This window comes from Lissotriton vulgaris, chromosome 4_1 (genome assembly GCF_964263255.1).
Source record: "Lissotriton vulgaris chromosome 4_1, aLisVul1.2, whole genome shotgun sequence".
NCBI lineage: Eukaryota > Metazoa > Chordata > Amphibia > Caudata > Salamandridae > Lissotriton > Lissotriton vulgaris.
In genome coordinates this window covers 1,985,027,652-1,985,043,944 of record NC_141691.1, presented here as the reverse complement: position 1 = coordinate 1,985,043,944, position 16,293 = coordinate 1,985,027,652, and the positions used below count along the sequence as shown (strand labels likewise).

At 47.1% G+C, this 16,293-nt stretch overlaps 1 protein-coding gene across 2 annotated transcripts in view; it reads left to right on the top strand.

Annotated features, from left to right (window-relative positions):
* Positions 1-14,548, top strand: part of LOC147724788 (lymphocyte antigen 6E-like) — a 35,931-nt gene extending 21,383 nt beyond the window's left edge. Inside the window, exons 3-4 of one of the 2 annotated variants that reach the window (XM_086967073.1) lie at positions 12,548-12,750; positions 14,402-14,548. In XM_086967073.1, the coding sequence (XP_086823199.1) occupies positions 12,548-12,744 (197 nt within the window). In that variant the 3' untranslated portion in view covers positions 12,745-12,750; positions 14,402-14,548. Of the gene's footprint in view, positions 1-12,547; positions 12,760-14,401 lie in introns of both variants that reach the window. The other variant, XM_086967071.1, reaches the window with a different exon arrangement.
* The last annotated feature ends 1,745 nt before the right edge of the window (positions 14,549-16,293 follow it).

Below are 16,293 nucleotides of genomic sequence, written 5' to 3'. Positions count from 1 at the left end.
TGCACGGCTGATGGCTGGCGATTTTGGAGAAGGATACCTCCTAGGTGAGCCACATCATCAGACCCCCATAACACATAGTAGGTAGGTGTAATACATGTATGCATGTGTCTAATGTGACCCCTTTCTCTTCCAGGCGACAGTGCATATGCCCTCCGCTCATTCATACTCACCCCCTACCTCAACCCCTCCACACCCAGCCAAAGGAGGTATAACCGGGCCCACATACGCACCAGGAATGTTGTTGAACGGACCTTTGGCATCTGGAAAAGTAGATTCAGATGCCTGCACAAGAGTGGAGGTGCAAGGCAGTATACCCCCATCACCTGCTGCAAGATCATAGCTGTATGTGCAATGTTACACAACCTTGCGGTCAAGAAGGGCACTGAGGTGGAGTTGTCTGACTACGAGGACTATGACGACGACGAAGCTGTGCCACTGACACAGCCAGCTGGGGTGTGTACGCCATGTGATGGCAGATACAGACGTGAGGAGATCACTGAGAACTATTTCTGACTGAGTACAGATGCAAAGACAGCTAAATGTTGCTTGGAAAATAAAATTTTTAATAGTGATGCACCACAGTTACATCACTGAAGTGCATCAAAAAATGGAGTCTGTCAAAACAAATAAAGTCCAGGGTTCTGGTTTGATCATCCCCCCTTGCCAGCCTATTTTTTGGCCCGCTTTCCAGACCCACTGGGGTGTCCCTCGGCCCCCTCCGAATGGCCTGCAGCATCAGCGGACCGCCTGGTGCTCCTCCTTGGCTCTGATGCAGCGCTGGCCGGGCTGCTGCGGCTGCTGCTGTCTCCAGCATCACCCAGGTCCAGGGCAGGATTGGAGGCGGCGTTTGATATTAACATGGCCTCCATGGCCGTGGTGATCCTGGCCATCCCCCTGGTCAGCTCAGCCGTATGCTGACTCAGCACCGACTCCTGATTTGAGCTTCGATGGCACAGCTGTGCGGTCGCCGCTGCAAGGCGGGCCATGGCCCGGTTGAGCACCCGGGCATCCCTCCTGCGCGCAACCTCATGCTCCTCCTGCCTGGCAGAGGAGTGGGTGATGGCAGTGGTCAGCCTGCCCAACCCTGCTGCCACCTCCTTGTTGCTGTCCACAACAGCCTGGAACCCCTTCACCAACTCCCCCATCTGCAGGTTGTGCTGCAGGAGCTGGCGTTGGCAGGCCATGGTGGATCTGGCCTGTTGGCGCTGGATTTTGACCATCTGGCCCTCCAGGCCCAGGAACACACTGCCCTCCCGTGCTGGTGCAGCAGTGGTGGTGGTGGTGGTGGTGGTGGCACGGCGTCTGGCACTGCTGCCTCCGGCCTGCTGAGTGGGCTGGGGTGCCACTGGTGGTGGTGTGGTGCTGGCCGGTCCCGGAGCCCCTGCTCCCAGGACAGGTAGGACGGGTGGCAAGGCCACGGTTGTGGCAGGAGCTGTTGTCGGCGGAATGGTCTGCCTTGTTGGGGAGTTGTATGGTGAAAATTGCAAGGGGGGTGAGCTGGGCAGTACTGGGGAGTGCACTGCCTGGAAATCAATCACCAGGACTCCCTCCATTCCAAGCCCTGGGGTGTCTCCTTCCTCATCCTCATCCTCCTCCTCCTGGCCAGGCTGGCTGGTGCTCGGCCCTGCCACTGCAGTATGTGATGTCGAAGCTCCCTCTGCTGCCACAGTGGTGCCGCCTGATGGTGCCCCTAGGTACAAAGAAGCATTTGTAAACTGAGTGCCGATGTATTACAGTCAGTACAATTATGGCATTCCACATGTCCTTGCATCTCCTTACACCGTGTCACACTGTTTCCTGTCTTGTGATTCTGCACTGACATATTTGGCTAACTTCTGCTGACTACATGTACCATGATGCTTGTCTCTTGTATGTTGGTGACAGTACAGTGCTGGTGTTTGCCTATGCATTGTGTCTAATGGGGAGGTGTCTGGTAGGGTGTGTCATGATGCGCATGCTTCTTACCTGTAGCTGTGGCCATCGCAGTGCTGTCCAGGGTCCCGATCCCTACGATGCTCTCCCTCTCGATGGTGCTGGAGACAATTTCCTCCAGCTCGGTGAGGGGTGGCGCCGGGTTCTTGCCTCCTCCGGTGTGTCCAGCCTGCCTTTGGAGGTCGGCCAGCTTCCTCTTCGTGAGGCTGCGGAGGTCATAAAACCTTTTCTTAAGTTCCTCAATGGACCTGGGGGTGACTCCAGCAGCATTGACCTTCTGGGCGATGTCTGCCCACAATCTCCTCTTGGTGCTGTCTGGCACGTTGAGGGACAGCTTGCCAAAGAGCTGGCGGTGCACCCTCACCACCTCCTCAACCAGCACCTGTAGTTCTGTGGTGGTGAATTTGGGCTTCCTCTTTTGGGAGGACTTCTGGCTTCCTGCCTGATCTGCCATATTCTCCTGCTCCTGCTCAGTCTGCAACCTCCTTCTCCCACTGCTGCTAACTGTGTGTTGGGCTCAGGCAGGCTTTCCAGAAACTTCTAGAAACTTCTTAATTGGCTGCACCTGCCAGGGTTGCCACTCCCTGTTTGGGTGGGGGAGGGGGAGCCACCTCATTGGCTGAATCGCCTATTGCCGAGTCGGCTTTTACCGATTCGGTAAAATCCGAATCGGTAAAATCCGATTCGGTATTATCCGATTCGGTAAAAGCCGAATCGGTTCATGCAATGCATTCCTATGGGCTTTTTCGCCATGGGTCTATGATTGCCGATTCGGTTTTTACCGAATCGGCTTTTACCGAATCGGTATTCGCCGAATCGGAAATATCCGATTCGGTGGTAGCCGATTCGGTGTTTTCCGATTCGTTGTTGGCCGATTCGGTAATTTCCGATTCGGACCGAGCTGAATCGGAACGTACCGAATCTCATTACCGATGCCGACCGAATCGGTTTTCATTCGGTATTTTTTTCCTACATCTCGTTTTCCGATTTCAGAATACCGATTCGGCCCGCCTCGGTATTTTGAAATCGGAAAATCCCGTTTACCTACATCGGGCCCCAGATCCCTTGAAAGAACGTGGAGTAAAAATCATGACCTCAGCAATAACCTTAAATCTACAAAAGCAGTACAGATTGTACTGAATCACCATCTAAGGGCCTGATTCCGATGTCGTTCAGAAGGCCTCCAAATTGGATTTGGCTTTCCCAGATCCGATTCTTAGCCCTGGTTTCTGACTGAATCGTACACAGGTCCAAACGCCCAAGTACAATGCGAAGATCGCATAATCGTCAACCGAATCGTTTCCGGGCGCATCGACTTGGTCAGCAAGACAAAACGGCTATCGGAATTGTACTTTGGGTGCCGTTGCAGACCCCCTTCACCTGAGGTCCTCCGAATCAGTCACGGGGGCGGTGCCATTGGGTCCCCTGATCTAAGCATGCACAGTGTGGCGGACGTCATGGGGTGCCTGACACAAGATGTATGTTTTCCCCACCCACCACTTTCTTGCTATGGGAGCCTGTATACATGTCTGTAACCAGACTCCTATAGAGTTCAATGGTAGTCCTTACCTGGGACACGCCACACGCCGCTGCTGGGGCCCACACGCTGCTTGTTCCCCCCGCCGCCGTTGTCTTCCATCTACACGGCCACCGGGGAACTACAGCTCCCAGCAGGCCGAGCGGGTCACTTCCTGGTCCTGAGCGCCCGGAGGCGCTGAAATAGAGGAGGCTCCCACTGAGGAGCGGGGGTCTTTTGCGGTCAGCCTTACCTGGGACACGCCACACGCCGCTGCTGGGGCCCACACGCTGCTTGTTCCACCCGCCGCCGTTGTCTTCCATCTACATGGCCGCCGGGGAACTACAGCTCCCAGCAGGCCGAGCGGGTCACTTCCTGGTCCTGAGCGCCCGGAGGCGCTGAAATAGAGGAGGCTCCCACTGAGGAGCGAGGGGGTCTTTTGCGGTCAGCCTTACCTGGGACACGCCACCCGCCGCTGCTGGGACCCACACGCTGCTTGTTCCCCCCGCCGCCGTTGTCTTCCATCTACACGGCCGCCGGGGAACTACAGCTCCCAGCAGGCCGAGCGGGTCACTTCCTGGTCCTGAGCGCCCGGAGACGCTGAAATAGAGGAGGCTCTCCCCGCGTCGTGGGACGCGCACGGGACAGCGCCGGACTAAGCCCGGGCAAAGGGCGGGCCTTCTGTGGCCCTCGGAGGCCAGAGGAGGACGGGACGGGCCACCCCCTTTCGATCTTCGCCTTTTGCTGAAGGTAAAAGAGAGGTTCTATGAACTAATTAATCCATCAAAGTGACTGTCATCATACTTCCTTCGGTATCCCTAACTGGCCTATCCTTTTACCTCCCCGTTGTCAAACTATTGGTGTACGTGCGCTTTTGCTTAGCCCCCTGTCCTACATTTATTCCCATTAAGATATCCATAATATGACTGACAAAGGGCTTCGCACGAATAACAACCCCCAGGGGGGGGGCAACAGAAAGGGACATTGGACAATTACTTAATTAGGACCACATCGGCCATCGAGTCCGGTATAGAAAGAGTAGAAAAGAGTCTCTGTATAGAATCCGCATCCAGCAACCACTCAGTTATGGAGCCACAAGACCAAACACAAACAAAAAAAATGTCTTTACTGGATGAACTAAATCTGCTCTGTAAAACTGTGTATACCAATGTTGATAACGGAAATGACTTAACTAATGCTTCTGCAGGTGCTTTGCAAAATACTAGCCCCCAATCTATTACCACTTTTCAACTAAACTCAAGCCATTCTGGTACTCCTTCTCTTTCAACACCTACAGTCACTACACAACGGCCAGTAAATGTTCAGGTATCCTATCCAAACAGAAAGCGCAAAGGGCCTAAACAGAGGGGAAGATTAGCTAAAATACAAAGATTGCATCAAAGTCCCCTTTTAGGCATTAACAACACCCCTAAAACATCTGAGGTATGTTCAAACCTGGAGCCGACTACAATCATTACTCCATCTGAACTACTGGCCCAGATTGAACTCCTGGTCAGGTCTTTAATTTCCCCATTGGAAAAAAGAATCGTGGCTATAGGGGAAAAGCTCTGCTCCATAGAGGAAACCACCAGGGCGAATCTAACAATTATTAAAAGAATTGAAGGAAATAATCAAGTTGAGACCCTAGTCACTACCGATATCCCAATTCTCCCAGTACAAAGTAATATCATACAAACTCATGTACTTGCCCCCAAAACATCTAAAACATTAGTCATATCAAACCCCCCGATAACCCAGACTCTTGCACCCAGAGACGGGCATTTTAAACTACTCACGCCAAAAAAGGGGAAGTTCCAAATCTATAGTAACATGCAAAGAAGGGCTAAACATATAGATCTACCGCCGGAGTCAGCACCCTTTGTGTCCATCCTCTCGGGCGTGCCGGAGCTCACTAATAGCAAAATTGAAAGACCAGCAGACCTGGCAAACAAGGTGTCTTTCTGGTTGACAAAGAATAGACCCTTACCACCCAATATCGATGGAACGATCTTAAATGTTAGAAGGGTAGGGTGGTTGGGATTTATCCCCAAGGACATACCGGGAGACCTGGTTTTGGTCAACTTTAGGGACCCTCGAGTCATCCAACATCTCCGAAGTTGGCATTCATATATGGGAGATGGCCCAATCAGAACATGGGAACTGCATGACTTCTACCCCAGGACTACATACCTGCCCCCTTGTAACAAAGATGTTAGGGTTTGTTTACGATGAATTGTAAAAATGACTTTATTAGTAGAATGATTTGTTGTTAACCTTGTACAGACAGTGTCCTTGTAATGAATATAATTGATCTCTGCTTTTATTGTGTTTTTACCCTGTATGCTTTTATGAATTTTTCTACTAAATTCGAATAAAGCTTGTTGACATGACATGGTAGTCCGAGCGATCCGAGTCCGTATGCATATGAACGCATCGTACTGGCTCCTTCAGACTCCTGTAGCAGGTTTCGCTCGGCAAGCCCTCCGACCTGTATGGAGGGCTTTCCTAGCGAGATCGGAATCAGTACCTAAAAGTCCAAAAGATCCCACTACATCTAATGCATTGTTGATGCTACATCCACCAACCATCGAAAGATTCAGTAACTCAGTCTTTACCTTAACAAGCATGAAACACTCTCGGATACTTCGCAGTGCCTGAGCGAAATACTTCCTTGAAAAAGCTGCTAACTTTGAATCTTACTTTCTCTATTACGCAGGTAAGAAAGTCTCTTATTGCCTTCCTAGACACAAAGGGCTTCCTTGAACTTGCCATCCAAATTCTGTCTTTCAGTCTACCAACAGAAAAAGAAACACATAATCTAACAAAAGCCCAAGGCATGGGAGGCTTCCTAGCAGACCCTTTCCCTCCAACCTTTTTTAGAACCATTCACCTAGAATCCTCTGCTGTCATACCAGTGAGGGAGCTCATGACATGCTGTAGGTATGCAGACATTGATCCTATCAATTTAAAACTGGGACAACCTTTGAAAACCTTCACACCTTGGGCCGATGACTGTGGAGCAATGGATTCCAAAGAATCACCACAAACTTAACTGTTCAAATAGGAATACTCAGCTGTGGATGCTAGCAAAATTATAATATTGTCATGTCACTTTGTGAAATCCAGACCCAATTCACCCTGACACCACTACTATGACTGTTTTCAGGTCTCGCCTACGCAGCTCGCATGCGCTGCATAGGCAAAAATAAGAATGTATTTGGGGAGACCCAATAAACCCTTGTAGGCTTGGGCAAAGTACGTGTTATAGTAAAAGGTGTCTACAAGGGATTTTGTTTTTATATACTTAGTCTATTCTCTTTAGAATACCTTTTAAGGTTTTCTAAAGAGTCAAACCTAACTGTATCTCTAGGATAACTGAAATATTTCAATGTTGTTCAAAATCATACATTCAATGAACTAGCGAAAGGAGGAGAAAGAATTTAAAAAGCACACAACAAATAAATTATATGTCAAAAAAAATCAACGCCTTGAGACCCATCTGGGTGTTTAGTTTGCGCTTTACAAATACCTGATACATGCAGATACAAGAACCCTGCCATATGACCAAACACTAACAGTGCTGCTTCACCCAATGAGAGACGGTCATTGTTTTTACACTTTGTAACACCGGGGCATTGGTTGCACCAACATTAGTACTTTTTCAACACCCAAATGCAGCATTAAGCAACCGAAAGCCGACCAGTCCCATTTTGTAAAGGGATTTTCACTGAGCTGCAGCACATCTCTCTGCAATTTTAGTAACTTTTGAACCCTCTGAACTAGAATTCTTTTTTTTTAAATTGCAGTGGCAGATGATGGATTATGTGACAAATGCGGCAAATCTATATTTATGCGAAAATCGCCGCAGCCACACAATCGCATAATTCCAGTTGCCCTGACTATGGTGCTATGATGGTAGCATGCATGAAGCAAGCTGCAAGTTGCATGTTTTATGGACTGTGGTGCTATGACAGTAGCATGCATGAAGAAAGTTGCATGTTTTATGGACTGTGTTCCTCGGTTGGTTCTGCGCATGCCAGGGGGCGCTGGGATCCCGCAGGAGATCCGCATGGATCACGCAGGGTGAGAGGGTAGTGTCTCTGGCGTTAGGGTGACACACTATCAATGGGTTGACCAGTTTTCACCGGGGTGGGTGTGCGGAAATGAGACAGCATTAGTGAATGCGGCCCTCAAGTGCATGGGCCTAGTGCCGGAGACACGGTGCCTTGGCTCAGCTTGGCACTGATGGTGAGTGACATGCTGCCATCTGTGCAGCCTTTCCTGTGTGTGGCTGCATGACAGCGAGGTGTTCGTGTTTTAACCCCTTGCTATTCCGCCGCAGTGCTAAGGGGGAGGCGGGGCCGCACGGTGCTTCCGTACTCGTGACGGAACCGCTCCATCACGGCCCGCGGGTGAGCTGTGCTTGTGACGGAACGGTTCAGTCACGGCCCCGCCCGCTCTTTAGAACGTCAGCGCAGGCGCAGAATTCGCGCCGTGCAGGCGTGGCGAGCGGGCCGTGTCGGAACCGTTCTGTCACCAGCACAGCCCACCCGAGGCTCGTGACGGAACGGTTCCGTCACGAGCATGGGAGGGGTTAAGTGGGTCGTGTTGTAAGGGTGGCTGCAATGTGGGGTTGTTTGCAAGTATGGAAGGATCCAGTGAGGTAGAGGGAGAGCTAGGAACCACCCTGTCTGACAGACTAGATAGGCAGATGCTGTGTCACTGACGCCTTATTACAATGACCGCTCCTATTTCACAGAATAATAGGCCAAGGGGTAGAAGCTAGGATAGTCTTGTCATGAGGACCAAGCCTTAAGGAAGGAGGGGAGAAAGGGGGTAACCATGGGGCGTCAAACATTTTTTGTTGTGGCATGAAATCGCAGAAGAAAATTTGCCCAACAAAAGTAATAGTGAAGTAGCACCTCCTCAAACATAGCTTTGACAACCAATGACAGACCTCTCTCACATCAAGGCAAATAACTACATCTCTTGAACAACTTAAACAAACCCTTCACCCTGTTTGTGACTTTTCAGTGCCATGCAACAGAACAAGCTTTCCAGGGTTTGAAGATGGAGCATCCTAACTTAAACAAGCATTGGCATAGCCAATAGGTCGCGCCTTTGGGACGTTATGAGTGTTTAGCCATGCAACAGTTGATGTTGCACCAAGGATATTGTGCTGCATAATTAAATATTTATAAGGTCCCAAAGGCGAGACCTTTTGGCTATGCCAATACTTGTTATACCCAGTTTGGGAAATTATATAGTACCATATGATACAATAAGATAATGATGCTTAAAATATAACATATATAATAACACAATACAGCATAATTCAATAAAACAATTCCATTGATGTTTGGGCAGTGATGTGATGCAGAGCAGACAGAGCATTGGTCTGTGTCTGAAACTGGAATATTTGGTACTAAATTCCCTGTGTGAATACTTAATCCCATGAGAACTTGCATGAATGTATCGCTAAGCTCCAGGCATTTCTTTGAAATGTGGGGTGGTTCAGATCCCCTAATCTACATCTGGCTAAAGTTAGCAACCACAATTGTGGAAATTAACAGTGCACATCTAGCCATGGATCCCCTGATGCTACTGTTGGAGAAGAGGATCTGGATATGAAATCTTAGTGAGAGGTGTCTGAATCCCTCCCATGAGCGGGTCTTAGCAGTACCAAGAAAGAAAGGCAGCGTTCCAGCCATGGACACTTGGCTGAGTAAAGTACCTGTAGCAATTGTTGTAGGACACCATCTCAATGTATGCACCAGGCAAGAGTATGTCCACAAAGACCTGTAAACAATTGATTGACCATCAGGATATTGATAACACAGATTTTACCTGTCCTCAGGGACTCTGCGCACTTAACCCATGAGCACATCAAGACTCTGAAGCGTGTACTGCACTTTTGGGCATGTAGTCATATAACACATTTGGATTTCATAATTTCACCCTGTGGGTCAGTTTCTTAATAATTCGGTTTATGCTATAGATGTTCTGGGGTGGGTGGGTTGTGGACGTCAACAGGTTGCATTGCTATGTATCGATTCAAGAAGACCATACGCTTGTTAATGTTTCTAATGAAATATCAGGAAACATATATTTGATTTGAGAAAAATCAACAACAAGCGCATATGATAGAATGCACGGTAGCCTTGAATCCATAATCCTAATGGAGTGCGACAAATCAGTTTATTGGAGTTTGCTGTGCAACAGCCTCAAACCTGTAAACAGAGACATTTGTACACTACATTTGAGTTGTTTCAAATGCTGTTCATAGGCCCTGGTCCTGAGTGGGTTGGAGTAGTGGGCGCGGTTTAACATAGTTGATGAAATCCGATGTATCAGGCTTTAGGGGAGTAACATTACGTGTTTACTGCAACCAAGCCTGCATGTCACAGCAAATATTGCATTGTACTCCCATGTTACATTCTGTCATGTACAGGTTTGACCAGCTGCTATTGAATGAAAGGGTAGTCACCAGGTACTGTAAATACCCAACTCGGAATTTTGACCTCTGCTCGAGCAGGGGTTTGCAAAAGGACCCGAAAACCCCGACCAACTGAGAAAAAAACAGTGTCTTATCCTTTCATGTTTTCACTTTTTTCTTGAAGGCAAACAGGCCTAAATCCATACTAGCTATACGTGTTACAATCCACAAATCCATTTGTGCATCTAAATTCAACTTCATTGTGCAACTAAATGCATTCGCGAGGACAATCTTTTGCCCCTGCGGTTCAAGGCATGACTGTCACCCAGATTGTCAACTAATTCAGAAGGGGGCCTATTATGGTCTTGAATTACATTGACCAGGAGAAGTGTTGCTCCTCGCAACAAGCTTTGCTTGGTTGCTCCAGAGCTGGCAGCTCACTTCTCACCTGTTGCTGTTGCAAATACGGATGTGCATTTTACATGAGGCGTTACCGATCTGATCCCACAGCAGACCCCACTGAACTTAAGAACTACCGCCCCATTTCGCTCCTTCCATTCCCTGCCAAAGTCATTGAGAAAGCCGTCAACAGTCAACTCGCCACCTTCCTCGAATCCAACAAATCCCTCGACCCTTCACAGTCCGGCTTCCGAGCCAAACACAGCACCGAGACCGCCCTCATCGCAGCAACAGACGACATTCAAACACTACTGGACAACGGAGAAACAGCTGCCCTCATCCTACTTGACCTCTCCGCAGTTTTCGACACAGTCTGTCATAGCACCCTTATACAACGCCTCAACAACGTCGGAATACAAGGAAAAGCATTGGACTGGATCATCTCGTTCCTCGCCGGAAGAACCCAGAGAGTCCGCCTCCCCCCTTTAGATCAGAGGCCACCGAAGTCATCTGCGGCGTACCACAAGGATCATCACTCAGTCCCACCCTCTTCAACGTATACATGAGTCCCCTCGCATCCATCGCGCGCCAACACAATCTCACCATCATATCCTACGCAGACGACACCCAGCTGATCCTCTCCCTCACCAAAGACCCAAACACCGCCAAAACCTAGCTACACGAAGGGATGAAAGAAGTAGCCGAGTGGATGAAGAACAGCCGTTTAAAACTGAACTCGGACAAAACTGAAGTCCTCATCTTAGGATCATCCCCCTCCGCCTGGGACGACTCATGGTGGCCACCGGCCCTGGGAAACGCACCCATACCTACGGACCATGCACGTAACTTGGCTTCATCCTGGACTCCTCCCTCTCGATGACCAGACAAGTCAACACCGTCTCATCATCATGCTTCAACATCCTACGTATGCTCAAACAAATCTTCCGTTGGATCCCCACCGAAACAAGAAATACGGTCACCCACGCACTTGTCACAAGCCGATTGGACTACGGAAACACCCTTTACGCCGGAACCTCAGCCAAACTACAGAAAAAAACTCCAACGCATCCAAAACACCTCAGCCGGACTCATACTAGACATCCCCCGCCAAGCTCACATTTCCGGTCACCTGAAAGACCTCCACTGGCTCCCCGTCAACAAGAGAATAACATTCCGTCTCCTCACCCATGCACACAAAGCCCTCTACGACCTAGGACCCGAATGCCTCAACACGCGCCTGTCCTTTTACACCCCCACCCGCCAACTACGATCATCCAATCAAGCCCTCGCCGCAATTTCACACATTTATAGATCCACCATGGGGGGAAGATCCTTCTCCTACCTAGCGTCCAAAACCTGGAATTCTCTCCCCACCCACCTCCGCCTTACACAGAACCACCTCTCCTTCAGAAAACAACTAAAAACTTGGATATTCGATAAGTAAAGTACCCCCCTCCCTCAAGCGCCTTGAGACCCTCTGGGTGAGTAGTGCGCTATACAAATGCTAAACTTGAACTTGAACTTGAAACTCTGTGGGGCAGATCTACAAGAAAGTGCTGTAGCCGCAAGACCTTTGGCTGCGCCACGCTGCTGCACTTTCAGAGCACAGGAATGCGACATCTCTACAATGATATGTTGCATTCCTGTGCTCTCCCCTGAGCTGGCGCAGAAACAGCAGCCATGCGTCGGCGAAGCCACCCTTGCACCATGGTGCAAGGATGCCTGCGCCATGGGGAGATTGCTTTTATGAAGGAAGGGGCCACTTCCTGCACAAAAGCAATCACTGCTTGCATTTTCCTCTTTCAATGTGTGCTGTAGAATGCAGCACTCATTGAAAGAGGAAAAAAGCGAGGAGAAATGAAAACATTTCTCCTCGTTTCGCTTGGCAGCAACCTGACGCATTTCCAGGTTTACGATTTCTCGTAAACCTGGAAATGCATCAGTGGGCATGGGTGTTGCGTGGGAGCACCCACAGCAACACCCATGTCCCACCCCTAACACGCAAAGTGCTGCGTTGTCAGGGGCGATATTTACAAGCACAGGTTAAGTCACGCAGGGTGACTTTACCTGTGCTTGTAAATATCCTTTAGCAGGCTGCGCCACTGGTGCGTCACGCAATGTGATGCACCGGCGGCGCATGGGGCCTGTAAATCTGCCCTGAATAGCGGTCCTTGATGCGTTTCAGGTGGAAGGTAACTATGATGTTGCGAAGCTCCGCGTCTACAATTACTGCTCCTGAACATCCTGTTTCTCTTTGGTTGCAGTTGGGACGTCAATTACCAAGACATGTAGCTCATCCTGTACTGCAAGTAATGCTACTGTAGCTGGGGTCGGTACTACCACCAGCTGCTGCAGCGACAGCTTGTGCAACATCAGCGGAGCGACCAGCGTGAAGACGAGCTACCTGCTTCTGGCCGCCTGCATGGGCTTCCTTGGCCTTCTATTGAGAGACAAGCTGTAGGCCAAGGTAAGAAAGGTGAGATCTGCGGGTATGTCGGAATAGAGACAATATACATGTGGAGTTAGGAATAGTAAATGTATACTTGCCTAGATATTCTTGCTGTCACAATATTGTGGCAGTGGATGTTCTGGTTGCAATATTGCGTCTTTTCAGCAGTTTTGGAAAATAAACTTCACTCTTAAGCAACTCACGGAGTCGGTGCCGTCCTTTATCTTGAGGAAATGTGCTTGGTAAATAATATATATATATATATATATATATATATATATATATATATATATATATATATATATATATATATATATATATATATATATATATATATATATATATATCCAGCCATTCATCCATCCATCCATGCATTAAGTTCATCTTCCGCTGTACCTCGGTTCCGGGTGCAGAACTCCAGCGGTGCTTTACAGTGCAAGTCCCAAAACACACTGACAGCTGCTTTTTGGGGCTTGCACTACTTTGCTTACTGTTTTCCTGTGAGTGCACTCGTATTTGGTGGTTAAGATCTAACACATATATTTATTTATTTAAGAATAGTGCATTTACGCTTATTTACTTATACTCACTTACACAATATTCTTGTCTGAGATATTTCACAGTTAGATGTATTGTCAAGATGCTTATATGTGGTGTTAAGAATAGTAAACTTATACTTGCCAGTATATACCTACCTTCAGGATAATGTGTCACTCCGTATTCTTATTACAATATTTTAAAGGATGGTATGTTTAGCATCAAAGTATATAGGTGAAGTTAAGAATGCAAATCAATGAACCAATTATCACTTGTATGTAGTTACCATGGCGATATTTGATATTCTGGGTGCCATATTTTTGCCGGATGATATTACATGCAAGATATTCTGGTAGAATAGAGTGAAATATGAGTGCTATCCACTTGGCCTTGTTCACAACGGGTTATTTCTCATTGTTGACTTCAGACTTGGTTCTGCCAATGGCTCACTATCACACGTGCTGGGTATGGGCTGGCAGTTGTAGGGCATGCGTAGTTGCTCTGTAATCCTAATCAGGGATGTTGAGCCAACATTGCAGGTGGGCCTCATGGAATGATCTACTGGGCCCTTGGGGCGAGTTGTGGTGCTGATGCTGTGCAAAGAGGAGAGAGCATGTAAGACGAGTTCAGCTTTCTATAAAAGGGCGAATTACTATCTCTACAAGAAACACCTCATCATAGAGTAACACCTGGATGCTGTACCACCCCTTCAGGTGTTTCTAGCTTACGTCTTTCTCACCCAGGCCTCTCTCCCACCTGCAGCCCCGCCGCTCCCCTTACAGGCCAACCTCCCCTTTAAACCTCAACCTTCACCAGTGTCCTGTACACAGTAAACCCCATAATGTATCCACTACCTGCCCTACTCTTCCTTTCATTTGCACTACTCTCTATGAACCACCTATGGTGTGCAGCGCTCTAATGCTTTGTGTCTGGTCCACACAGTGTGACCCCCATTCATCCATGAAAGTAGGAAATGGGTCTGGTACACTTGTCACTGGAGGTTGTGGGGTCCACCATGATGCAGGCGTGTTTAAGAATTTGCACTCAGTGGTTCATGTAACAGAAGACTAGAGTGTATATGACAAACTATTCAAGTTTAGCTCTCTAAATTGTCCTATTCTTTTCTCCCTAGAGTGGACGGAGAGCACGATACAAGCGAGCCCCATTTCCCGGAGCATTTCTAACTGATTTGCGAGTATGACTGACATGGACAGCACCCGAAAAGGACATTATATAGCTGTGATTTGTGTATAATTAAATAAAACATTCACAAATCTCAGGGAGTGCCTAATACTTTATTGCCTCAATTAATGTATTACCATTACATTTACATCGTGGAACATTACAATGCAGGACCGCACTTGGAGGGTCGCATTTCCTTTACATTGTGGCCCTTTAGTTTGCAGGTAAGTATATTCTGTGTGGTTTTAAATGACCTAATCTTAATTGTGTGTGTTTGTGTACATCCAAGGGCGTAGCTTGGTCAATGGGATTAGGGTGGGGAATGGGGAGGGTGAGCTTCAGATTTTCCAACAGTGAAATCTTGTGAGAAAACATTACATGGAAGCAAGACATGAGGGGGGCTTAAGGGGCAGTGGAAAGAGAGAGGAGTGCGGATTGTTAGGCGCACCTAATACACAACATTTTACAAACTAATCAACATTTTTAAGGCATTTGAAACAGAGTCGTGCAAGAGAGTGTGTCACTGTGGGCATGTACAAATCCAAGGTGAAATCCGATTGACACTTCATCATTTTTTTTTTAAACAAATGTTTATTGGGTTTTGTGTCACACAACATACATCGTAAGTTACATTTCTTGTGCTATCCAGGCCACTGATAGTGGCCCTCTTCTTTGTCTTCTTAGGTGGCGAACCTAGGTATAAACAGGATCAAGTGCAGGAAACCCCAGTAAAGGTTATTCCTGGTTTGTCTTACCAGATACTCAGTAAATGCTGTTATTAAGAAAGAAACCTCCCCCTCCCCAAATCCCACCATCGGTGCGCAGAATAGGTTATAAACATAATGGTTAGTATGCACATGAGTTAACAGGCAAGGGTGTGCTATGTACCTGTCGTGTTATAGGGGTGGTCTCCAATCATGGGGCCCGATTCACAGAATGAATTTAAGACTCAATCCTAAACTTACTACAATTTTGGTATTCACAGAATGCACTTCCTACTTTTGGCATTCACAGAATGAACTTACTCATTTCGGTATTCACAGAAGTTAGTAGTCCTAACTTTAGGACTCCTAAATGCCTTCTGTGAATACCGAAAGTCTTAAAATTAGGATTTTTCTCAGTTTAGTAGTAGTAAACTTAGGACTCCAAACTTTAGGACTTCTAAATACCTTCTGTGAATACCGAAAGTCTTAAAATTAGGATTTTTCTCAATTTAGTAGTAGTAAAGTTAGGACTCCTAACTTTAGGACTCCTAAATGCCTTCTTTGAATACCGAAAGTCTTAAAATTAGGATTTTTCTCAATTTAGTAGTAATAAAGTTATATATATATATATATATATATATATATATATATATATATATATTATATATATATATATATATATATATATATATATATATATATATATATATATATATATATATATATATATATATATATATATATATATATTCACTGAAAAAACCATAGGTTTCACACCAGTTATAGTTAGGTAGAAATTTTACTCGCATTAAACCATTGAAATTCCCACGTTATAGTTAGTTGGACTCACTATAACTTGCGCGTGCAATGCACTGCTGATGACGTCACATATTACATCACTCATGACATGGTCAGTGACATCACTCATGACATCACTGATGACATCTCAAATGGTTTTATGCGAGTAAAATTTCCATCTAACTATAACTGGTGTGAAACCTATGGTTTTTTCATATATATATATATATATATAAAGCTTGCTCCGTTTGTTCCCCATTGAGGTCTCCGCCTTTCATTCCCTTGGAGGGCACTTTCTGGACATTTACCGCGCTTGTCAGGGGCACGTTGGGAGACCCCC